This window comes from Amblyraja radiata, chromosome 14 (assembly GCF_010909765.2).
Source record: "Amblyraja radiata isolate CabotCenter1 chromosome 14, sAmbRad1.1.pri, whole genome shotgun sequence".
NCBI classification, from domain to species: Eukaryota; Metazoa; Chordata; class Chondrichthyes; order Rajiformes; family Rajidae; genus Amblyraja; species Amblyraja radiata.
Window position 1 is genome coordinate 25,252,755 of NC_045969.1, and position 25,226 is coordinate 25,277,980.

Below are 25,226 nucleotides of genomic sequence, written 5' to 3' on the forward strand. Positions count from 1 at the left end.
ATGTTCATACACTGGGTTGTAAGTTGCCCAAGCAGAATAAGGTTGCACTATTTGCACTACTTCAATTCAGTGGACAGCAGTTACAATATTTTCTACATTGAGAAACCATACATGCACTGGATGACCCCGACCCCAATTTCCTGTCACTCAAATTCTCCAACCCAATACCTCTACACCTTTGGCTCCTAGATTGTACCAACAAAGCCCAACATAAACTCAAGAACCAGCACTGTCATCTTCCGTCTAGGCATAGTGCAAGCCTTGGGACTCAATATTGAATTCAATAATTTCAAATAATCAGTCTTTTCTGTTCCTTGGCCAGTGCCAATGCAAGTTAATCCACCTGTAAAATTAATTTAGTTTTTCTCTCTTCGCAATGATATCTGATCCAAGTATCATAAGCATTCTCTTTTACTTTAGTTTTCATATGCTGTATTCTGCGTCGCCTAATTTCAGCACGCTCTGTTCTCTTTCCCTAACAGCACTCGCTCACTTTGGTATTTTGCTCTGTTCACTACTATGATAACAAGTGTACATTTTCTTCTCTCTTTTACAGCACCAAAAGTAATTGTGTCACCTTGCCAACCTTGGTCCGCATCCCATTATAGACATTCCCATTGTTCGTTCCACTCCATCCTTTCTCTGTAACTGAAAATACCCCAAATGTTCTCACTTTTCTATGTCTGATTAAGTATCGCTGAATTAATTTTTCTCTCTCCACAAATGTCAATTGACCCGAGTATTAATATCATTTCATTTCTAGTTTCAAATTGCTTATGACATATGGCTTAAGTCTTAAGAACTTAAAAAGAAAATCACATTATTAACCTTTATCATTGCAGAGAAAACAAAGCGAGCTTCAAAGAGCTAAAGTCAGGGCATCATTGCTGTTAAATATAATTAAGCACATTCATATTAACAAACAAAATCATAGCATGATGAATTTGAATTTTAAAGGCTGAAGACAGCAGGAGGAAGAAAAGATTAAGGATGTTAAATAGTCTACAAATTAGGTTGTAGGAAAAAATAATTAAAGCATCCTAACATGCTTTCAAATGGTATAGATCCAGGAGGTAAAATAAGCTATAGGACAATAGGACAGCATTAATCATTGCATAAACAGAACCTATAAAAATAATTAAAGTTATGACAGCAACAGAGAAAAGAAGGCAAGTTAAGTTGGAGAGCTGGAAGAGTACTGCCCCAGGAAACCACAAGAAAACCATTGGAAAAAGCCTTCCTGAATTAGGGAAAAAATTCAATCTTAGATTGATTTAGGCTTTCTGCAGAATACTGAGTTGCTAAGAGGCAGAGAAAAGCAACCCAAGCTTTCTGGAAGCAACTTCAGCCAAAAATAATTGGCCATTGCTTTGACTTTAAAGGTGAAGCAAAAACAATAAAAGCAGTCTTCCCATAATCAGTTCCTGCCATGTATCAATAGACAATAGACAATAGGTGCAGGAGTAGGCCATTCGGCCCTTCGAGCCAGCACCGCCATTCAATGTGATCATGGCCGATCATCCCCAATCAGTACCCCGTTCCTGCCTTCTCCCCATATCCCCTGACCGCTATTTTTTAAGAGCCCTATCTAGCTCTCTCTTGAAAGCATCCAGAGAACCTGCCTCCACTACCCTCTGAGGCAGAGAATACCACAGACTTACCACTCTCTGTGAGAAAAATTGTTTCCTCGTCTCCGTTCTAAATGGCTTACTCCTTATTCTTAAACTGTGGGCCCCGGTTTTGGACTCCCCCAACATCGGGAACACGTTTCCTGCCTCCAGCCTGTTCAAGCCCTTAACAATCCTATATGTTTCAATGAAATACCCTCTCATCCTTCTAAACTCCAGAGTGTACAAGCCCAGCTGCTCCATTCTCTCAGCATATGACAGTCCCGCCATCCCGCGAATTAACCTTGTAAACCTACGCTGCACTCCCTCAATAGCAAGAATGTTCTTCCTCAAATTAGGGGACCAAAACTGCACACATTACTGAAACTCATTGGTGTGCAGTACAACTTCTTAAAATTAATGCCACCACAATGGTTCAGATGCTATCAAACATTGCCCCAGTATGTTGCCATACTGTGATCCTTGGACAAAGAGGTTGTCCAAATCAACAACTACAAGAACCTATACCCTCAACCATGAAAGCCTGTCTGATCCCTCTACTACTGTCTTGCCAATATCAACAGAGGTGACCAAGGAAATAAAGCAGGTTCTAAAAATGCTATTTGAATAAAATCAAGGAAGTTATTCAAGATTCAATAGTGAGGCTTCCAGGGATTCATTGGTCTCAAAAACTTGCTTGATTCCATGCAATCATAATAGGATATAGGCTATGTGATCACTTAATGGCAGAACAAACCCACCTTTGCTTGTGCATGCAGTAACCAGATCAAATAAAGGACCATATCATCAGATCCTATCCTCAATAAATTCCCTCTCTGAAACTGTCATACATAGCCTTATGACATTGCTCCAGCTGTAGACAAGAAGCAGTAGTAGTAAATTATGCTTGAATATGGAGTCAGCGCTCAAAATTTAAGAACAATTTGCAACAAAATGTTAATACCAATCCAGCTAATTTCTGGACAATCGGAATAACTGATTGTAAAAATATTAACAATTAAACAACAGTTAAATGGAACAATCAATCCCAGAAATATTCAGCAGGTTAGACCACATCTGTGGGAAGAGAAACCAAGGTAATTTATCAGGTTAGAGACTTTTCATCAGAACTGAAAAAGAAACAAAAGACACTTAAAGGCCTCTGCGTTCCTAATGCCCCTATCCCACTTAGGAAACCTGAACGGAAACCTCTGGTGACCTTGCGCCCCACGCAAGGATTCCAGGAGTCGCCAGAGGTATTGGTCACTCGCCTGGAAAGCCTCGACCGAAGAGCGAGCTGCATCTACTGACCAAAGTTCCTACAGGATCTTTGCTACTGACCGCACACACACACACACACACACACACACACACACACACAAACAAACACATTGCGAAGGACAGCGGAGGAACGCTGTCTGCGCGATGAAGAGGAAGGTAAACGGCTGCCACAGAGCACGGTAAGTCCTTTAGAGAGCACGGGAGGGAGGGAGGGAGAGAAGCGGAGGAGAGAAGGAGTGGATACAGTTTTAAGATGCAGCTCACGCTTCGGTTGAGGCTTTCCAGGCAAGTGACCAAAACCTCTGGCGACTCATGGAAACCTTGGGTGGGGCGCAAGGTCACCAGAGGTTTCCGTTCAGGGACTTAAATGGGACAGGGGCATTAGCTGTTCATTGCCTTCCATTTTAAACCCCATCCCACTCTAACCTATTGATCTATGGCCGTCTGTGCTGTCAACGCAAACTAGCATAGCACTTTTCTGTCTGGGCATGTTGCAGCCCTCTGAACTTAATATTGAATTCTACTGCATCACGTGATAATTTCCTAGGTGGTATCTGTCATCCATCTGCGATATTAGCAAGTCCTCCACCTTCTTTTGCCTATACTCTCATTCTCTAACTGCTGACAGTCACTCATTGACCTATTAACCTGTTTACAACTTATCCCCAGCTACACCGGTTTACAAAGCCTGCAGCTTAACAAGCTTTTGTCTACTTTTCAATTCCGATGTGAGGACTCCAACCTGAAATATTGTTTCCTTTCCCACATATGTGGCCTGATCAGCTGAGTATTTACAGATTTTACAGATATATTTCCAGCATCTGCAGTTTTATCGTTGATTTTCATCAGCTATTAATTCCTTTATTTTAATGTTACACTTACTACCATTGCCCTCGGCTGTGCAAACACATAATCACTAACAAAGCAATCAAGATAGGCTTAGTAAGAATTGAACAAAGGGGCAGTATAGACAAACTAGCAAATGCCACCTACGCTTTGATGGAGATAGCCTGTTCAGAAGCATAATTTATGATTGAATGTGTGTGTGGAGGGGAGGAGGGAGGGGGAGATGAAGGGGTGGTGAGAGTAGAAGGCTAGATTATGGAAGAATTTGAAAAAAAGCTGTAAACCAGCCACCTCATATCTTCATGCTTAACTGGCTGTCAAACCTATCAATGACAAAATATCTGAAAAACGTTGACATTCCTAAATATCAATGTACATGTAAAATCTAATAAAGTACAATGGAAAATTTTCTTTAATTAAAAAAACTATGAATAAATTAAAACAATTAGTTCAAGATAATATGAGTGCTAATTGACAACTATTGCCAATCTGTTGGATGCCATGAGGTAGTCACTGAGTTTTGCTTATGGTCACTTGGAAATCCTATACTTGACAGCACGTGAACAAAGAAATATGGGCAGTCAGCAAGGAATCACTGACATTTCTCAGCAAGTTGTATCCTCTTGATTTCTGGCCTTTATATATATATATATATATATATATATATATATATATATATACATAAACATAGCAAGCAAAAACCAGTGGGCAGCAGCCGTTTGGCAGGTTAATTATCACGAACAAGAATTAATGTCAAGAAAAATGATTAGCATTGTTCATGATTTCCAGAATGATTTTTACATGGAAGTTTCTAGAAATAGGAATTCAGGTACTATTGTGCATTTTAACTGGAAGATTGTCATTTTGTAATAATAATTAAAAATGTTAACTTTAGTGTGGTGATTTTTCTGTTTTTTTGATAAAAGGTTATCCTAACAAGTTTTACAGAGATTAAACGCATAAAAGTAAGCGAATGGGATGCATGGGCAGATACTACATATTTCAAAACTAAATTTACAGCTATTTAGCAGTGATTTCAACTTCAATAAAATGTTTGACTTTTACCAAAATTGATGTAACAGGCTATTTGCATGCACTACTTAAGTTGCAACCAATTGGAGAACAGTTGTAAATATTTAACAATCTTTATAACTAAAGTCCAAAACAATGTTAAACAAATTAAAATACTTACTACTGCAATACCATTAACCAAAAGTGTTGGCATCGACTCCCATATCTTCCAAGCTCTCTCGTTCACATTTTCTTCAACCTTAAGGCTTTGACATAATAAGATAAACTCTGCATTTTTGTGTCTGAAAATATGAGATATAATAAAAATTTGATTGACTTTTCTTAAATGAGGTTATTCAATATGGTAGAAGTATAGAAACTCTGGATCTCCAAAAGACAGTGAGAAACTTTTAAATACTGGTCTTCAGAAAGCCATGGACTGATACAACCGGATATCAGGAATGCCAATCACACATTATTCATTTTTACCCCCCCAAGGAATGTATGCCACAGTCTGCCTCAATTTTACAGTAATTTAATTAGACTAAATCTGTGACAGCACTGTGCACATGTCAGTTTCACACTCCACATCAAAACTTTACTCAAAGGATAAAGCGATCAAGTGGGAAAGTGATCGAGGGCCAGACATGACTATATGAAAAGTGTGAGAAATCTCGGCAGCATACATCCTCCTCGTGTTCCTATCTTCTTGTTCTCCACTGTCAAGCACCACTGACTGATTTTGTTGCACCTGTCAAGATATTGGATGGCCTCATTTCGAGAAATGCAGTATTATATGGATATGATAAACTTACCCCTTAATAAATGAACGGAGTTGAGATTTAAGATTTCAAATAACAGTAATTATCATTATATGTATAGCAGTGGTGTGGTGGTGAGAAGGAATATTATATATTAAAAACGTGATCAATTTAAACAGTTTACAGCAGTACAAGTTATTTTAAAACGAGCACTGCAAGGCAACATGTCAGCTATTTTTTGTTTGGTCCATCTTCAGCATGCTCAAAACCTTACAGCCAAAAGGAAATCAAAATATCACGCATTTATAAATGTTGTTGTCATCTAAGCATGTCAAAATTAAACAGTGTAACTTGCCCTAGTAAATACCTGAAATGAAAATTCTGTTTATAGAGTTTGTCTCAAAATTATAATGAAATTCTAATTTGCAAGGTTCTGTGGGCAAAATTCTAAAGTTACTCTTTACAATCCAATCAGCAGCTGGTCCAACATTTCTGCACAGACTAAAGTTCCCTTTTTTTATTTAGTAAACCTGGGAGACGCATAACTTGATAAAAAGAACACATCAAATTTCACACCAGGCAAACATTCCTAGCTGGGGACAGCAAAGTTGCAAAATTATGCTCCCTCTATTCCAACATTGAGCAAGTCTGAAACTGACATGTGGGAGTCATATAAAGACCAGCTGATCAAAGTTCAGGAACGGCATGTTCCAGTCAAAAGGACGGATAAGGATGGCAAGGGAACCTTGGATGACAGACACAAAAAGAAAAAGGAAGTGTATGAGAAATGAGCGTATATGGGTTGAAGAAAATGAAATCAGACAGGGCCTTTGAGAAATATAAAGTACATAAGAAAGACATTTCAAGTCAAGTCAAGTCAAGTTTATTCGTCACATACACATACGAGATGTGCAGTGAAATGAAAGTGGCAATGCTCGCGGACTTTGTGCAAAAAGACAAACAAACAAACAACCAAACAAACTATAAACACAATCATAAACACACACATATTCTTTTACATATTAAATATTGGAAGGAAAAACGTTCAGTAAAGTTAGTCCCTGGTGAGATAGGAGTTTACAGTCCGAATGGCCTCTGGGAAGAAACTCCTTCTCAACCTCTCCGTTCTCACAGCATGGCAACGGAGGCGTTTGCCTGACCGTAGCAGCTGGAACAGTCCGTTGCATGGGTGGAAGGGGTCTCCCATGATTTTATTGGCCCTGGAGTTGCACCTTCTGATGTATAGTTCCTGCAGGGCGGCGAGTGAAGTTCCCATAGTGCGTTCGGCCGAACGCATTACTCTCTGCAGCCTTCTTGTCATGGGCAGAGCAATTCCCAAACCAGATGGTAATATTTCCGGACAAGATGCTTTCCACAGCCGCTGAGTAGAAGCACTGGAGGATCCTCGGAGACACTCTGAATTTCCTCAATTGCCTGAGGTGGTAAAGGCGCTGCCTTGCCTTACTCACGAGTGCTGCGGCGTGTGATGTCCATGTCATATCCTCAGAGATGTGCTCCCAGATATTTAAAACAGCTCACCCTATCCACAGTATCCCCATTTATCCTCAATGGTGTGTACGTCCTCGGATGGTGTGCCCTCCTAAAGTCCACGATCAGCTCATTAGTTTTTTTGATGTTCAAGAGGAGGCTGTTGTCCTGGCACCAGTGCTAGATCAGCCACCTCCTCCCGGTAGGCCTTCTCATCGTTGTCTGAGATCAGGCCCACCACCACAGTGTCATCAGCAAACTTAATTATTGAGTTGGAGCTGAACCTAGCCACACAGTCATGTGTGTACAGGGAGTACAATAGGGGGCTGAGGACGCTACCCTGGGGCGATCCTGTGCTCAGGGTGAGGGACTTTGATGTATTCCCTCCCATCTTGACTACCTGGGGCCTGGCGGTGAGAAAGTCCAGGGCCCAGGCACACAGGGGGGTGTTGAGCCCTAATTCCAGTAGGACTATTTGAACAAATAGAGGGGTCAAAAGGGGCCATGAAATGTCTATGGTCAATTAGATTACAGAAAATCCCAAGGCTTTTAATATGTACACTAAAAACACAATTGTAAAGAGGAAAAAGGTAGGACCGCTCAAGAATAAAGGAGATAAATTGTACTTAAGAGTTAGATGTTAGCAAGGTACTAAACGAGAACTTGTATTCACCATGGAGAAGGGCATGGAGGACAGTGAGATCAGTGTGAAGAATACTAATATGCAAGGGCAGTTTAAGATCAAGAAGGTGGTGGTGTTGGGGTTCTTGAAGAGCATTAAATTGGATATATCTCCAGGGTCTGGTGGAATATTAAGAGGGGCAAGAGAGATGATTTCATGAGGTTTGACAGAGATTTTTGTACGTTTTCTCACCATGGGTGAGGTCTCGGATGACTGAAGAGTATCCAATGTTGTTCCTTTGTTTAAGGGAAGTAGAGAGAATCCAGGGTAGTATAGCCTGTAAGCCTCATGTCAGTGGTAGGGAAACTGTTAGAGGATTGTTCGTATAGGATTTAGTCCCATTTGGTACAGAATGAATTAATGAGGGATAGTCAGAATTGATTTGTACACGGCAGGTCATATCTCACTAACTTGATCGTGTTTTTTGACGAGGTGACAAAGATGATCAATGAGGGTAGGGTAGGGTTGGGCAGTGGATGTTATCTGCATGGATTTTAGTAAGGCATTTGATAGAGTTCCCCCACCTGACTCCATCTGCCCATCACCAAACTACAGATGTGCCGTAGAAAGCATTTTATCGGGATGCATCACAGCATGGTTTGGGAACAGCTCCATCCAAGACTGTTACAAATTGCAGAGCTTTGTGGACGCAGCCCAGCCCCTTACGCAAACCAACCTCCCTTCCATTGACTCAAATTGCACATCAAGGCCTCAGCAAGGCCACCGGCATAATCAAGGACCAGTCTCACTCCCTTTTCTCCCCTCTCCCATCAGGCATGAGATACAGAAGTTTGAAAACATACCTCCAGATTCAGTTTCTTCCCAGCTGTTATTAAGCAACTGAACCGTCCTCTCACCCACATGAGTGCAGTCCTGACCTCCCATCTTCCCCATTGGAGACTTTCGAATTAACTTTAATCGGATTTTACCTTGCATTAAATGTTATTCCCTTTATTCTGTATCTGTACACTGTGGACGACTTGATTGCAATCACGTACAGTCTTATTGCTGACTAGATAGCAAGCTTTTCACGATACCCTGGTGCACTTGACAATAATAATAAACCAAACTACCAGACTTTGCGGAAGGCAGAGAGGGGTGGGGTTGGGAAGATGTTACTGGTGATGAAATCATGTTGACAGGTTAAACATTACACTAACTGACAAGAGATGGCCAAAGGACATAACTGCAGCAAATGTTTTTTGGTAATATGTTTAAAGGTGTCAAAACGCCATATTACCGGACATTCAGATTAGATGTATGTGTTGCGAACAGCAATGAAGATACCCAGTTTGTACGCACCAGATTTAAAAAAAATTATTGAAATCGCTGTTTCCATCATTCCCACTTCAGAATTGACGTCAAATTTTCAACTGAAATATCTCCTGACCAAATTTGTATATGACCGACTGTAGAAGTAAAACCTGGATAAATCCAACGTATAGTTGTGAATAAGAGGTAGACAAAAGTGCTGGAGAAACTCAGCGGGTGCAGCAGCATCTATGGAGCGAAGGAAATAGGCAACGTTTCGGGCCGAAACCGTTCTTCAGACTCTGTTGTGAATGTTGCTCATTAAATAATTACAGTACTGATAATCCATATTAGGAGCATTGATTTGCCGTTAAATGAATTCTGTAATAACGTGTCAACGGTAGCAGTGACAATCGAACACTGCGATTTTAATGTTTCACGTGTTCACAATTTAATTAATCCATCTTTATGGATTAAAAACAAATAATAACATTGGGAATTTAAACACATTTGATTGCATTCCGTTATCAAACATAGTCAATGCTCGCTCTGAAGCCATTTACAGCACAATAGGGTCGGGGGGGGGGGGGGGGGGAGAATCAGTGCAGGATGGTTAGATGGGGGGGGGGGGGGGTGGTTGTGAAGGCAATCAGTGTGGAATGGATGGATTGAGGCAGGGGAATTAGTGTGAGTTGGTTGGAGTAGGTAAAATTGTGAGGGGAGAGCGCAGGGGATGTCAGTGGGGTTGAATGGGGGGGGATCAGTACGGGATGGACGGAGGTGATCTGTGCAGGATGGATGGGTAGATCAGTACAGGATGGATGGGGGGGGGGGGAATCAGAACAGGATCAATGGGGGGTTCAGTACAGGAAGAATGGGGGGGATCAGTGCAGGATAAATGGGGATAGACAAAAATGCTGGAGAAACTCAACGGGTGAGGCAGCGTCTATGGAGCGAAGGAAATAGGCAACATTTTGGGTCGAGACCCTTCTTCAGAGTGATCCCCCCATTCTTCTTGAAAGCGGTTATCGTCATTGGCAGAGTGGCAAGCAGTGGCCGCTATCAGGGCGGGCGGGGTGCTGGAGGAGGTGGAGCCGCTGTCGCGGCCGCTGCTGCTGCTGTGCGGGCCCCGTCATTCGCTCCGACCCTCCGTCACCCCGCACCTAGTATCTTTGCCCCGCACTACAGTCACCGCTGACACGAAACGTCACGTTCCTTTTCTACAGAGATGCTGCCTGTCCCGCTGAGTTACACCAATTTTTTGTCTATCTTTGGTATAAACCAGTATCTGCAGTGCCAAGCCAGGCAAAATAACATGGCATTTAGGTTGCCCGGCGGCATTTTAGGTTGCCAACTGCACCCAGGCAACCGCTAATTTCGAGCCCTGTTGTACCATTAATTAAGAAGTGCCAGGCAGGGACTTACAAGCCGATGAGCCTATTGGCAGTGATGGGAAAGTTGTTGGAAGGGTTTTTGAAACCGGATCTACCAGCATTTCAATCGGCAGGGACTGATTAGAGATAGTCAACATGGCTTTGTGCATGGGAAATCATGTCTCACAAACCTGATAAGAGCTTTTTTGAAGAGGTCACCAATCAGACTGATGAGGGCAAGTCTAGGCTAGTAATGTAGACTTTAGTAAAGCCTTTGACAAGGTGCCACATGGAGGACATCTGAAAGGTTAGATATCCTAGGTGAACTAGCCAATTGAATTCAAAATTGCCTTGGAGGAAGGAATCAAAGGGAAATTTTGCAAGTTTAAAAAAAAATTGTAGATCTGTGACCGAGAAGTGTTGCAGGAGTCGATGCCGTGTCCACTGCTATTTGTCATGCATATTAATGATTTGGATAACAATGTAATTGTTATGTAACAATGTAATGTAACTGCGACCTACAACATCCTGAAGCCGCAGTCTCCGGTAGGGAAGCACCGATTTGGGACTTACAGTCCCGACGAGAGGGCCTGTACATCCGGCCGCCCGTAGCGGTGACTGCGGAGGTTGATGGCCCCGACCACGGGGGAACAATGGAGGAGGACTGACTGTACTTTGTGCCTTCCACCACAGTGAAGAATGCTGTGGTGGATGTTTGTGTCAAATTTTATTGTGTATTGTGTGTTCTTTTTTTATTGTACCGCTGCTGGCAAGTTCATTTCACTGCACTTTATTGTGTATGTGATGAATAAAAACTGTTTGATTGATTGATTGATTGACCCTTTTCCATCCACCCCTCTCCAATCACCACAACAACTAATTATAGCCTGACTGCAAATGACTGCCGCCTCGTCCACGAGCCACCTCCTCCGTGCTGCCCAACATCAATCCGGCCACTTCTCCATCACCAACAATAGAAATTGAGGTGGAGAAGCTGTTCAGAAGACAGAAAAGCCGGAAATCTCCAGGACCGGACAATGTTTCCCTCTCTACTCTCAAGCTCTGTGCCGAACAACAGAAATGTCTACACAGACATTTTCAACCAGTCCCTGCAAACCTGTATTGTACCAGCCTGCTTCAAAGTCTCCACTGGAGTGGGAGATTGCAACCTTCACGTGGTCCGCCCTGTTTCGACAAATGCAATCAACCCGGTGTGCACAATCAAATAAGATCAAATAGAACAACCTTCACGTTGTCCGCCCTGTTTCGACAAATGCAAATCAACCCGGTGTGCACAATCAAATAAGATCAAATAGAACAAGTTGTCCTACAACTTTAGGCTGTGCACACCATACACAAGAAGAATAAAGTCTCCACTATTGTCCCTGTACCCCAAAAGGTAAGGAGTACTGAACTTAATGACTACAGGCCTGTCGCACTGACCTCTGTAGTCACAAAGACCCTTGAAAGGCTTGTGCTGGTCAAGCTGAAAAATATCACAAGCTTGTGCTGGACCCTCTGCAGTTTGCATATCGGGCCAATAGATCCGTGGATGACGCAGTCAACCTGGGCCTGCACTTCATTCTCCAGCACCTAGACCGCCAGGGGACCTATGCGATAATTAAGTTTGTTGATTTTAGCTCTGCATTCAACACCATTGTGCCTGAGCTACTACACTCCAAATTTTCCAAGTTGACTGTGCCTGAATCCATCTGTCGGTGGATCACCAGCTTCCTGACGGACAGGAAGCAGCATATGATGCGAGGAATATTGGTGGAATATTGCCTTGGGGAACGGGTTGCATTGTGGGACCAGGCCTCCCTTGGGGGCCATGCATGAGTGGTGGAATATTGTGTTGGGGGAAACGGGTTGCATTGGGGGACCAGGCCTCTCGTGGGATCTATTGGTGAGTGGTGGAATATTGCGAAGGGGGAACCAGGCCTCCCATGTGACAGGGACTCAATGGGTCCCACTTGGTCTAGTATATATATATCTATATACTTTTAAAACTCTGTGTGCGTGCGTGTGTGTGTGTGCGTGTTGTTTTGCATGTGAAACGTATCTCCTCGAAAACCAGACGCAAAAACGCAGAGATATTAACAATTTCAATAGGGATTTACCTTATGAGTTCAGAAATACACTCCTTGGTCAGGTTTATTTCCCCAGATTTTGAATAAAATTGATCACAAAGCTCAATTTTTAAATTATAAACACCGCTCACCAGCTGCTGACGTCACAATGCCCACATGCCCACCAATCCAGGCCCACCTGCGTCCTCGCCCCGCCCCCCACCGGATTAAAGGCGCAGAAAGATCGAGAAAGTTCTGCAGAACAAAGATTCTACAGCTGCGTTCCGCTGTAGCATCTTTGTTCTAAAGATCTCGGGGCAGCGACTCCTCACGCGCTGAACTTCTCCTCATAAGTTCCGCTGAACTTTCTCCTCACAGCTGGCGCAGCTTGCGAAGCCACGCCCGTCTGCGCATCCCTCCCATCCCCTGCGCGCTCATTCTACCCTGACTGCAAATGACAGCTGTGGGTTTCCAGAGAGTCAGAAGCCGGTGCTTCTTTGCTGTCAATGCTCGCTCCTGATCGAACGCGTCTTGCCTTAGCGGGTTTAAAGGGGAAGTGGGGGGATTGAGGGAGTAGGGAGGGAGAGGGGGGAATGGGGAGGTGAGGAGGGAGAGTGTGGGAAAAGAGGGAGAGGAGTGGGGGTGATAGGGAGTGGGGAATAGATGGACTGCACAATAGCACTAAATTCTTTGAACCACTTTACTCTCAATTGTCCTGTGGTGGTTTGTGTCAAGGTTCGTTGAGATTGATGTTCTATTTCACAAGTTATTGACATTTAAAAATTTACAAACCCCACTTTGAGAAAAAATTCTTCGCTGCGTTTACAGATATGACATCACAATGGGATTGTAGCCCTGCTCGCAACATTGTTGCTATCCAAGTACACTGGGTCCCGCTAGCCCTAGCAAGTGTAAATGCATTTTTTTTTAAGTTTGAAAATGAGGGAGGGTGAGTAAAGCGAAATGAGCAGCCACTGCGCAGTTGGGGGCTATTGGTGGAATATTGCCTTGGGGAACGGGTTGCGTTGGGGGACCAGGACTCCCGTGGGGGCTATGGGGTAGTATTGGAATATTGCATTGGGGGAACAGGTTGCGTTGGGGTCCAGAACTCCCATGTGACAGTGACCCAACGGGTCCCATTTGGTCTAGTATCTATCTTCTACACTATTACTAAAACTCTCATCTTGACCATCATCTTGGTCTGCGTTATAATTAAATTTGCGCAAAAATGTTTCCCCCATAGCGCTACGATTTTTCGCCACCATTCTCCTCTGCTGCAAGTCAAATAGGTTTTGTTCCGATCGGTGAAATAGTACAAACGTTATGAAGGTTTAAAAATCGTAAAATCCGCACCTTCCGGAACCCGCTGTCAATAACGCGGCGATGTGAGTAAAAAGCTGAAGGGGCGCAGTGTGTTGAGCAGCTTGCGGGGAGTCAGTGGCTCACTGGCTGCTTCAGCGGCACCCAGCACGACCAGCCGGAAGCTGCTGAGTTGAGCCAGAAGCCGGAGTTGGACCGGGATCTGCTGCGTGAGGCCGAAAGCTGAAGGTGGAGTCTGCGTGGAGATCCGTGGACAGAAAAGTGATGAAATAACTTTGAAATCACTTTGCTGGAAGTGGGGTTGCTGAGAAAATCAATGTGAAACCATCCTGAATAAGAATCCACGAGCACCAGGTATTGTTTGTCATGCCAATCAAATACGTCAGCTGCGATTGTAGACCATGGGAGCGCTGGTACAGGATGTGAAAGAAGTGGTTGCTTTTGTTGGTGAGGTGCCAAACTGTTACACACTGCACAGGATGCCACATTTTCGGTGATGCATTCGGCCATGCCAGGCCAGTAAAACATGCTTCTTGCCCGTAAAACAATGGCCTCAGCACCTGGGTGCCCTGCCTGATCAGCGTTAAAATACCGGTGGTGCAGCGAAGCAGGAACCACGGCCTTGTGTCCTTTTAAAATAATGCCGTCTTGCAGCACTAGCTCATCTCAGACAGCAAAGAAGGGCCGGACTGCCAGCGGAACGTTATAGTGTTTGTCTGGCCAGCCGCGCTTAATGACGGAGGTTAGAGACCGTAAGGTACTGTCAGTAGCAGTGTGGGCAACCAGGTCCTCCATACAGGACGAAGGGATAAAGGACACAGTCATCACAATAAAGTCATCATCTGGCGAGGGCTGATTTGCGCAGGTCTTCCGGGGCGCATGCGAAAGAGTGTCGGCCAGGTGCATATCCTTACCGCGTTTGTGGATCAGAACGATGTCATATTTTTGAAGTTGCAGTAACATCCGCTGTAGGCGCGCTGGAGATGTGTGGATAGGTTTGTTGATCAGAGGTTGATGGTCAGAGGTTGGTGGTCAGTTTCAATTGTGACAGTGTAGCCAAAGATGAAATCGTTGAATTTCTTGCAGGCAAAAACAACCGGTAACAGTTCTTTTTCAATTCGGGCATATCGTCGTTCTGTTTCAGTCATGGTGCGCGAGGCATAGGCAACAGGCTTATTGCCATTGCCATCATTCTGAAGGCATGCAGCGCCCAGCCCGTGTTGTGAGGCGTCACAAGTAAGTGTAATCGGACGATTAGGGTCAAAGTAAGCCAGACATCTGCCATTTAAGAGTGTCGAATGTTGTCTGTTGTTGCTCGTGTCAAATCCAAGCAGAGTCTTTGTGTGTAAGCTGGCGCAATGGGGCTGATATTTCGCTGAAGTCCGGAATGAATTTGCTCAAATAGTTGGCCACACTGTTATTCAAGTGTATGGTCATCATTCAACAGGGACCAGGCCCAATGTGTGACTAGGACCCATTGGGTCCCACTTAGTCTAGTATATTACAAAAACTCTCATCTTATTTGTGACTCTGCGTGCGTCCGTATGTGCTCCCGGAACTACGCCAAAACAGTACACGATAGCCTTACTCACAATTGTCTCGTGGTGTGTTTTTATCAAGTTCCGTTCAGATTGATGTTATATTTTACAAGTTATTCACATTTTTAACTTTACAAAATCCAGTTTGAGAAAAAATCAGTTAAAGTCGCAATGGCGTGGGACAGGGCCATTACTGTGTCATTCCCAAAGCAGAAGTACATACCAAACAACACCAAATTTTGCACTCTTGTAAATTTTCTCTTCTGCACTACCTGATGTACTCATGTACAATGATTTGCCTGGATGATAAGCAAAACACAATTTTTTCACTGTCCAAGTATACATGACAATAATAAACCAATTCCTGGTGCTTCAACATAATTAGATCCAAATCCTGGAACACCCTCAACAGCACTGTTGGAATTCCTTTAGCAGAACTACAGCAGCTCAACGAACACCACTACCTTCCCACTGTTGGAATTCCCACTCCGCTGTTGAGGATATTCCAGGATTTAGATCCAATTATGGTGAAGCACCTACTTCCTTAAAAGGCCTAGGATGTTTGGCATGTCCCCAAGAACTCTCCACAACTTCTACAGAAGCGCCATAAAAAGCATTTTATCAGGAAGCATCATAGCATGGATTGGGAACAGCTCCATCCAAGACGGCAAGAAATTGCAGAGAATTGTGGACACAGCCCAGACCATCACACAAACCAACCACCCTTCCATTGACTCCATTTATACCTCACGATGCCTCAGCAAGGCCACCAGCGTAATCATGGACGTCGCACCCATGGCACTTCATTTCTCCCCTCTCCCATCGGGCAAAAGGCAAGGAAGTGTAAAAACGCCTACCTCCAGATTCAGGTAGTTTCTTCCCAGCTGTTATCAGGCAACTGAACCAGCCTACCACAACTAGAGAGCAGAACTGAACTACTATTTACCTAATTGGAGACCTTCAGACTATCTTTGATCGGACTTTAGTGGCTTTACCTTACACTAAACTTATTCAAGTTATCCTCTTAATCATGTATTTGTACACTGTGGATGGCTCAATTGTAATCACATATTGGCTTTATGCTGACTGGTTAGCACACAGCAAAAGCTTTTCACTGTACCTTGGTACACATGACAATAAACTAAACTCAAACTCAACTAAACAAACTCAAATGCAATTGGATATAACGCATTTAGAGATGCCAGCGACACACATATCCTGAACAATTAATTAAAATAAATCCTCAACTCAATCTGTTATTAAAGTAGCTAATTTTTAGAAATGGTAAGTGCTTACTAAAACAGAATGAAAATTAACATAAGTAAATAATTACTTTACAAATCCTATTATACAAAGATTCAAAGTAGAAAACCTGTAAAAAGTAACATTAATCCATGTAACAAGATTAACTTATCAAAACACCCTACAACATTTGTCAACAAAAAAATAGGCAGCACCAATGGTGATTAATACATTTATTATTTCCGACATATTATTTCTATGTCTACTTCAGTAATTTCTCACATCGAAAAGCCAACACTTGTCTTTTTGATAAGTCATGTTGATAACTACCACTCCTTCCCAGCCCACCATATTAAATTACACATTGTTGCTTTTTCTAGCAATGTGTCTTGCCTTTCTAAGCCACATAATCTCTGCATCTGCTCCAATCCTTAACAGCATGACTTTCATTCCATTTGGGCCCTGTTTCTTTAAATCAGTATTCGGGCTAAATACTCAACCTAACTGCTTTTGTGAAGAACTGCAGATGCTGGAAAAATCGAAGGTAGATAAAAATGCTGGAGAAACTCAACGGATGAGGCAGCACCTATGGAGCGAAGGAATAGGTGACTTTAAAGGTAATTTTTTTTTTTTTTTTGGAAAGATCAGGGAATCCAAGAGTTATGGGGTGCTGAAACAAAAAAAACCAAGATCTGGTGCAAATCAGTTCTGATCACATTGGATGACAGGGTAGACTTGAGCGTACGGGTGGCCCACTGTTACTGTGCTTATATTACTAACAATTGTGATCATAAGATGGTGGAAGGAAATAATAAATGGTTGTAGATTATGTTTATGGAGAACAGTGGAATGTGTGATTTTACGTTTCCCACATGATCAAATCGGAAATCAACCTTATACACTTTCAATTTCAGCCTGATCAAGATAGAAATTGAATCATAGTGTCATATTTAGATGGGTACATGGATGTACAGGGAATGAGGTATATGGATCATTTGCAGGCAGATGAGAAAAGCATCATGTTTGGCACAGACACTGTGGACCTGTTGTGTAGGAAGGAACTGCAGATGCTGGTTTAAACCGAAGATGCACAAAAATCTGGAGTACCTCTGCGGGTAAGACAGCATCTCTGGAGAAAACAAATAGGTGACATTTCAGGTCGAGGCCCTTCATCAGATTGAAGAGGTCTGAAGGGTTCCAAGCCGAAACGTCACCCTTTTCTCCAGAGATGCTGTATGACCCACTGAGTTACTCCAGCTGTTTGTATCTATCTGTGGATCTGTTTGTGTGTTCTACTGTTCTATGTATTGCTGAATGTGAGGAGAATGGTTTTTGAGCATGGTTGAGAAAGTTATTAGAGATTTACATGTTTACATGTAAACAATTCAATAAGATGGTTGAGCATTATTGTGCACACACACTCTTGGGCTTTATTGCTCAGAAATGACATGCATAAAGAATAGAGCAGGGCTGAAATCTTGCGTTGATTGTGCAAGCATTTACAGGAACAGTGAGAAATGCTCAGCGAACTAAAATATACATGAGTAGGCCAAAACTCCAGTACAGCACCAAAGGAATGCTGCAATCTTTGCCCTGTTAACCTCATGTGGCTGCCTGGTCAGAAAGCATAAGAGACAATAAGAGTATAGAAGTAGGGAGGTCATGTTGCAGTTATACAAGACGTTGGTGAGACCACATTTAGGATATTGTGTTCAGTTCTGGGCACCATGTTATAGGAAAGATATTGTCAAGCTTGAAAGGGTTCAGAAAAGATTTACGAGGATGTTGCCAGGACTAGAGGGTGTGAGCTTATAGGGAGAGGTTGAGTAGGCTCGGTCTTCATTCCATGAAGCGCAAGAGGATGAGGGGGGATCTAATAGAGGTGTTCAAAATCATGAGAGGAATAGATTGGGTAGATGCACCGAATCTTTTGCCCAGAGTTGGGGAATCGAGGACCAGAGGACATAGGTTCAAGGTGAAGGGGTAAATATTTAATAGTAATCCGAGGGGCAACTTTTTTCACACAAAGGCTGGTTGGTGTATGGAACAAGCTGCGGGAGGATGTAGTAGAGGCTGGGACTATCCCATCGTTTAAGAGACAGTTAAGACAGGTACATGGATTGGACAGGTTTGGAGGGATATGGACCAAGCGCTGGTAAGTGGGACTAGTGTAGCTGGGACTTTGTTTACCGGTGTGGGAAAGTTGGGCTGAAGAACCTGTTTCCACACTGTATCACTCGATGACTCATATACCAACAGGGAAATATGTCTTAGGGAATATGTGCTGTTCACCCAATATAATGAAAACAAATTAGTTGGTTATTTAACATTTCTACTTGCTGGTGTACGAGTGAAAACTGGCAGCCACACTTTCCTGGTACCTCAACAGCTGTAAAATATTTTTATTATTTCCACAAGGGAAACTAAGCATTTAGAAGACTGACGTTGACGAGTGCCATATTAGGCTATAAATCTATCTGATCAGCACATTTAAGATAATTAAACTAATTGCATGTACTAGAGATAAGACCATGTGGAGATTTCAAAGCAATTCACACTTTTGTGGTTAGTGTTGGACAGGCCAGTCCATCTCAAATATACAGCAGTAAGCCCAAGGAGCGACCCAAACATGGGAACTATGATGGAAGGTGACAGTGCAAGGTCACCACCTTTCACTCCTCTTGGCACATTTTGCAAAAAAACAACTAATGGACTTGGATAATGTTCCGACATAAACAAAAATAAACTGTGCCGATGCAAAATGTTGGATCAACAACGCTTTTTCAAATTTTCAATTAAGTATTTAAAGGTGTTTAAAAAGTGCTTTATAACAGCCGTGGTAATATAAAGGCTGAAAATACATACACCCTCTAAACAAAAAAAAGTAGGGACAGCATAGCGTTGCGTGAGTTGGTGACAGCACCAAAACGAAAACCAATCAATAGCGGTCGCCGCAATCACGCCGAGCCGCTCCAGCCAGGACATCCACACAATGCGGCGAGTTAGCCACAGCGACACGGGCCGCTGACATAAAAGCTACTTGTTGGTGGCGACTAAGCCCCGGCTTCCTGCTTTACCGCTCAGGCCACCGATACCAGCGCCTGGATCGGTCTATCCCCGCTCTCACCTGGTAGGAGAGCTGCTTTCTTCAGAGTCAGACACGGCGACTTTCTTCGAGTGCTTGGGATGCATAGCGCGAGCTCAATGGCCAGCGACCGCAGGCTCGAGACCGGTACTTCAAACGTTTGAAAGTCACCACCGCTCTCCCAAACCGACTGAGCTTCCAAACCGCGCCAAACGCTCGCCGCTTCCGGCTCGTGCACTGCCGTCTCTGGTTGCGTTATCTCTACGTCACTTCCTTAGCACCGCCGGTGACTGTGGAAGCTTGTGTAGGGAGGAGGTGTTGGTTTACACCGAAGATAGTCACACACAAAGATTATAGAGGAGCTCTATGATCTTTGGTCACACAAAGCTGGGGTAACTCATCGGGTCAGGCAGCATCTCTGGAGAGAAGGAATGGGTGGCGTTTGGGATCGAGACCCTTCTTCATACTGAGAGTCTAGAGATACGAAAGGATAAGGTGTGAAAACGACAGATAAAGCAGGCGAATGCTAAGGAAATGCGGAATAGTTCATTGTTAGCTAATGGGAAGGTGACAAGGAGGCAGACAAACTGTAAAATTAATCAGAAGGACAGTGAAGCTAACCGGAGAACTGGGTGGGGGAGGGACGGAGAGGGAAGTTTGAAGTTTGAGAAATCAATATTCATATTATCTGCTGTAGAAGTTTGGATGGTTTCTTTCACTAGATGGGAGATCCGAACATTTGGTATAAGCCTTTTTTTTAAATGCTGAATATTGCTCTGATGAATTAGGTGCGGTTCACAATGTCTCATCGGTCGGGGCATTGACTATGACTCGGGAAGTCTTTTGCAGCTTTATTTGAGTTTGGTTAGGTCCCATTTGGCGTATTGGGTGTAGTTCTGTTTGCTCCGTTACAAGAAGGATGTGGAGGCTTTGGTGAGGGTCCAGATTTACGAGAGGCATAAATAGGGGTAGATGGTCAGAACCTTTTCTCCAGGGTGCAAATGTCAAAGACTAGATAGCATAGTTTTAAGGTGAGAGGGCAACATTTAAATGTGTAGGCAAGTTTTGTTTTACGCAGATAGGTGGATGCCTGGCACACACTGTGAGTGGAGGTGGAGGCTGATATGAAAATGGCATTTAAGAGATATAGATAAGCACATGGATATGCAGGGAATAGTGGGACATAGATCAAGTGCAGGCAGAGATGATTAGTTTAACTTGGCATCGTATAGGGAGGTTGCACGTAAGGTCACTGGGTCATAGGGCTTGACGCACGGAGCCACACAATCCATCTTGGAGGACATCCGTAACTTCCGGCATATGTTATTAATGCTAGAAACGCGTACTTTCCTACGTGTTAAAAACCGCCAAAATGTTGAATTTTTGCGCTGAAAAAAAAATGCGGAAGTTGGGGTAAGTGTGAGAGACATGTACCCAACTTTAGAATTCCAAACGTGAAGCGAAATGAAGGTAAAGAGAAGCAGAGCTGAAGGGACAACAACAGCTAAAGTGCTTGGTAAACATTGGCCGTGCAGATATCGGAATTGAAAATATTGGGAATTATCGCGTTTGCTCACTGCATTTCATCAACGGTAAGGCATTATTTGAGTTTTTTCTTGATTCCTTTGGTATCTAAAAAGTCTCAGAAGTGATAAATCTGGCTGTAAATTTTTCTTCAGATGCGTTTTCTTTTTGTATGTAAAAACCCACTTGAGAACCATGGGCGATTTAAAAAATTTACAGCCAGATTTATCACTTCTGAAACTTTTTAGATGCCAAAGGAATCAAGAAAAAACACAAATAATGCCTTAGTTGATGAAATGCAGTGAGCAAACGGCCAATGTTCGCTAAGCACTTTGGCTGTTGTTGTCCCTTCAGCTCTCGCTTCTATCAACTGTCATTTCTCCTCACTTTTGGAATTCTGAAGTAAGCTAAATGTCTCACACGTTTATCCTGATTTCCATAATTATTTACAGCGCAAAAATTGACAATTTCGGCGGGTTTTAATGGGCCCGCTACACTGGAAACAATGGTAAGTGCTTACCTGCAGTTCATCGCGTGTATTCCATTTGGAGTAGCGTAGCAACAGTATGGGTCATGGGTCGTGACTCGACTGCCGTGAAACCTACCTATTCAGCACAGGTATTGAGGTATAGATCGCCCCGACGAGGGAGCTCGATCGCCGGCTGCGGATGGTTCGACTCCCCCGACCGATGGAGGTAAGAAGATAAGACCTTATTGCCTTCCATCACAGTGGGGAATATGGCGGAAACGCTGTGGTGGATGTTTGTGTCAATTTTATGTAGTTGTGTGGCCTGTTGCTTTCTTGTTATGACTGTATGCCAAACCAAATTTCACATGTTGCAAAAATTACTTGGCTCATAAATTACGATTATAAGCCTGTTTGTGTTGTACGACAAAGTGTGTACTTTGTCGAACTGCATGGAAAGTGGTCAGTGAAGAGCGTAAGAGAATCTAATCCACCACGTATCAGTGTTAGTTTTATTTTCCATTTCAACGCCACTTTCATATATTAACCACATGTCCCTTGGAACCCTTAATATTCAGAAATCCACTTGAATGAAGTCTTCTTGCGTATGGCGTGCACAGACTAAAGTTGTAGGACAACTTGTTCAATTTGATCTTATTTGATTGTGCACGCCAGGTTGATTGCATTCGTCGAAACAGGGCGGACCACGTGAGGGTTGCAATCTCCCACCCCTTGAATGAAGTAAATGACTGAATCTCCACAGTACTCTGGGATAGGAAATTCCAAAGATTCACCAGTATGAGAGCACATATCTTTTCATCCTAAATGGCATTTTCTGTAACTGTGATTCGTGGGTTGAGATGCCTGACTTAGTGGAAGCATCTTCCCTGCATACATAACATTGATCATTTTAAGAATTCTGTTTTTTGTGAGATCTCTTATTCTTCTAAACAACTGGCCTTGTCTAGTTTCGTAAAGGGGCAAATCTACCATCCCAGGAATATGGTAGCTTTGCCACATTAGGAGACCTGCTTTTACTACACCTACATTAGCTAGGTCTTCTAATGTAGAAAACCTACTATATTAGTAAGTTAATATAGTAGGTTTGCCATATGAGGAGACAAACCTCCCATGAATTAAGTGAATTCGTCCAGTGAATTTTCCTTGAACTATTGGCAAGTCGATAGATTTTTGGTTAAGGAGAGTAAAACTACATTTAACACCCTATTATAATCGCAAAAAAGACACCTGTACTCCTGTTCTGAAATTTGCTCATTGATCCTACACATCGTTTCCCTTCCTAAATCGCCTGGCTTTCAGGGATGTGTATCAGTTCACCCATCAGCACTGCCCTATCTCTTGGCATTAAAACATGATTATCTGTTTTTATGACCTGAAGCACAGCACACTTCATAATGTTTGGGACAAAGACCCATCATTTATTTGCCTCTGTACTCAACAATTTGAGATTTGTAATAGAAAAAAAAAAAAATCACATGTGGTCAAAGTGCACATTGTCAGATTTTATTAAAGGCCATTTTTATACATTTTGGTTGCATCATGTAGAAATTACAGCTGTGTTTATTCCCACACTTGGCTCCATTAATCAATTCTCAGTCTATGTCAGTACATTAGTCCAAACTCCAACTTTGTTAACCAACCTCATGTATGGGATCTATCAAAACCTAAAAATCCAATTGCAGCTTATTTTGCGATTCCCTCTTATCATTTATACAGGTCACATTCTCAAACAACTCCAGTCAAACATGATTTTGTTCCCATAAATCCATGGTGACTCATTCTATTATTCATTCGAAAATATTCTGTTATTACATCATTATGTCTCCAACATTTTCCCTGCTGGTAACATTAGTTAGGCTAATGGGTCAGTAATTCCCATTTTCTCTCACATACCTTTTTTTTTTTTTTTCTTTTTTAAATAAAAAGGTGGGGTTACATTTGCATCTCCAGTCCATAGAAACAATTTCAGATTCTGCTGATTTTTGTGAAAATGATAATCATTTACTAACTTTATAGCTACTTAATTTATAATGTTCTGGAATTTACCAACCTTAGTTTTATCAACCTCTAGTAATTCTTTTTAAATACTTATTTTCTTCAGTTGCCTATTCTTGCTGAATTCTTGTTTCTCTAGTATTTCTGTCAGATTTAGTCTGAGTTTAAAAAAAAAAATTTCTATCACTTTCTTACTCTCCTTGATAAATTCTCCTGCATCCATCTAAAGCACCTTTTTTTTTTTTTTAAAGAGACACCAGTCTTTTCCTTATTTGCATACCAATGGAAGCACAAGTTTCTTTTTATGTTTCTTGCTCATTTACTCTTGTTCTACCTTGACTTTCTCGATCAAGGTTTTGGTATTTCTTTACTGTGTTTTAAAATACTGAGAATCCTCAAGCCTTCAGGTGTTTCGAACATATTTATAGTTTTTTCCCTGGATTTAATATCATATTTTATTTCACCTGTCATGAATGGACTACTTTTTCTTCACCGCATATTTTCCTCCACTATCTCTTTTTCCCCAGTTCTGATGAAGGATCTTAGGTGTTTCTATTTCCAGAAATGCTGCCTGATTTGAAGGCATATTCTATTTTTAAGATATCCAGCACCTGCAATTATTTTTCCCCTCATTTTCTATCAACCATTTTTCCCCAGTCTTTGAGCCTTGGAGTATTTTTTTTTTTTAACGCTCATCATTGCCTTAACACTCAAATCAGTCAATGTATTTTCCAATTTCAGACTGATCAATATTACCTAACTCACTGTAAAATTCTACCAATTATGATAATTCTTTCCAAAAGGCTCAATTACGTCAAAATTATCAATGAGTACTTTAATTGCACAAGACCCAATTTAATCTTTTCCCCATTTAGTTCCTCAACATAGATTTAGAAAACCATTGTGCATCATTTTTGTGCAGGTGTAACTATTCCTGTTTAAAGCAGTGCAGGAGAAAACAACAACAAAAATAAGATAGTGAAGGAGAGAGGGAATCATAGAGTTCAAAGAGTACAGGAGAGAGCCCGAGAGTTTATAGAGGAAACTGTGGGAGTTTAATAAGTGCAGCAGAGGCAGTGCTTCCACATCTCAATTTTTTTTAACCTGAAATAGAATCCCCAAATTTTTTGGAATTTGTTGGTATTTCCTGAAATTTACAAAATGCTTCCTGCGTGCTATTTGTTGTTGGGTTTTTTTTGCGGGCACATGTTAACAACACAAAGAACAAGGCAAAACAGATCTATGCAACTACACCGTATCTGCCTGCTTCTGTCACTCACTTGTACAGTGTTATGCAATGCAGCTTTCGTTGCCCCCATCCCTCTATCCATCCCTCCCACTCTGCCCCTTGAGCCCACCCACTGTTATGTAAAATCAAGGCCAATCCCAATGTAACTGCAATCCCACTGGTAATCTTTCACCACTAACCTTATCCAGAATTCTACCACTGCCTGAAAAATAATCAAAGGCTCAACTTCCATTGAGAAAGAAAATTCCAAAGACTCATTGTTATACGAGAATTTTCCTGAACAGTCTGTGACCCATAGCGCTATGGCCACAGCGCTATGTGTTAAGCCCATAGCGCTGCAGCCAACAGCTCTGTTTAAATTCCCACGCGTTAAACTGACAGTGCTCTGTTTAAATCTTTGCGCGCCTTAAACTGGTA

General features: G+C 42.4%; 1 protein-coding gene and 1 long non-coding RNA gene across 3 annotated transcripts in view; one reads left to right on the forward strand and one right to left on the reverse strand.

Moving 5' to 3' along the window:
• Positions 1-15,922, forward strand: part of LOC116980530 — a 29,044-nt gene extending 13,122 nt beyond the window's left edge. Inside the window, exon 3 of the long non-coding RNA XR_004414002.1 lies at positions 15,761-15,922. This is a non-coding gene — a long non-coding RNA (uncharacterized LOC116980530). The remainder of the gene's footprint in view (positions 1-15,760) is intronic.
• rb1 (RB transcriptional corepressor 1) overlaps positions 1-19,808 on the reverse strand; it is a 189,878-nt gene extending 170,070 nt beyond the window's left edge. The window contains exons 1-2 of one of the 2 annotated variants that reach the window (XM_033032834.1): positions 19,597-19,808; positions 4,927-5,047 (exon numbers count right to left, since the gene is read on the reverse strand). In XM_033032834.1, coding sequence (XP_032888725.1) covers positions 4,927-5,047; positions 19,597-19,661 — 186 coding nt within the window. In that variant the 5' untranslated portion in view covers positions 19,662-19,808. The remainder of the gene's footprint in view (positions 1-4,926; positions 5,048-19,596) is intronic. The other variant, XM_033032835.1, reaches the window with a different exon arrangement.
• Positions 19,809-25,226: the final 5,418 nt, after the last annotated feature.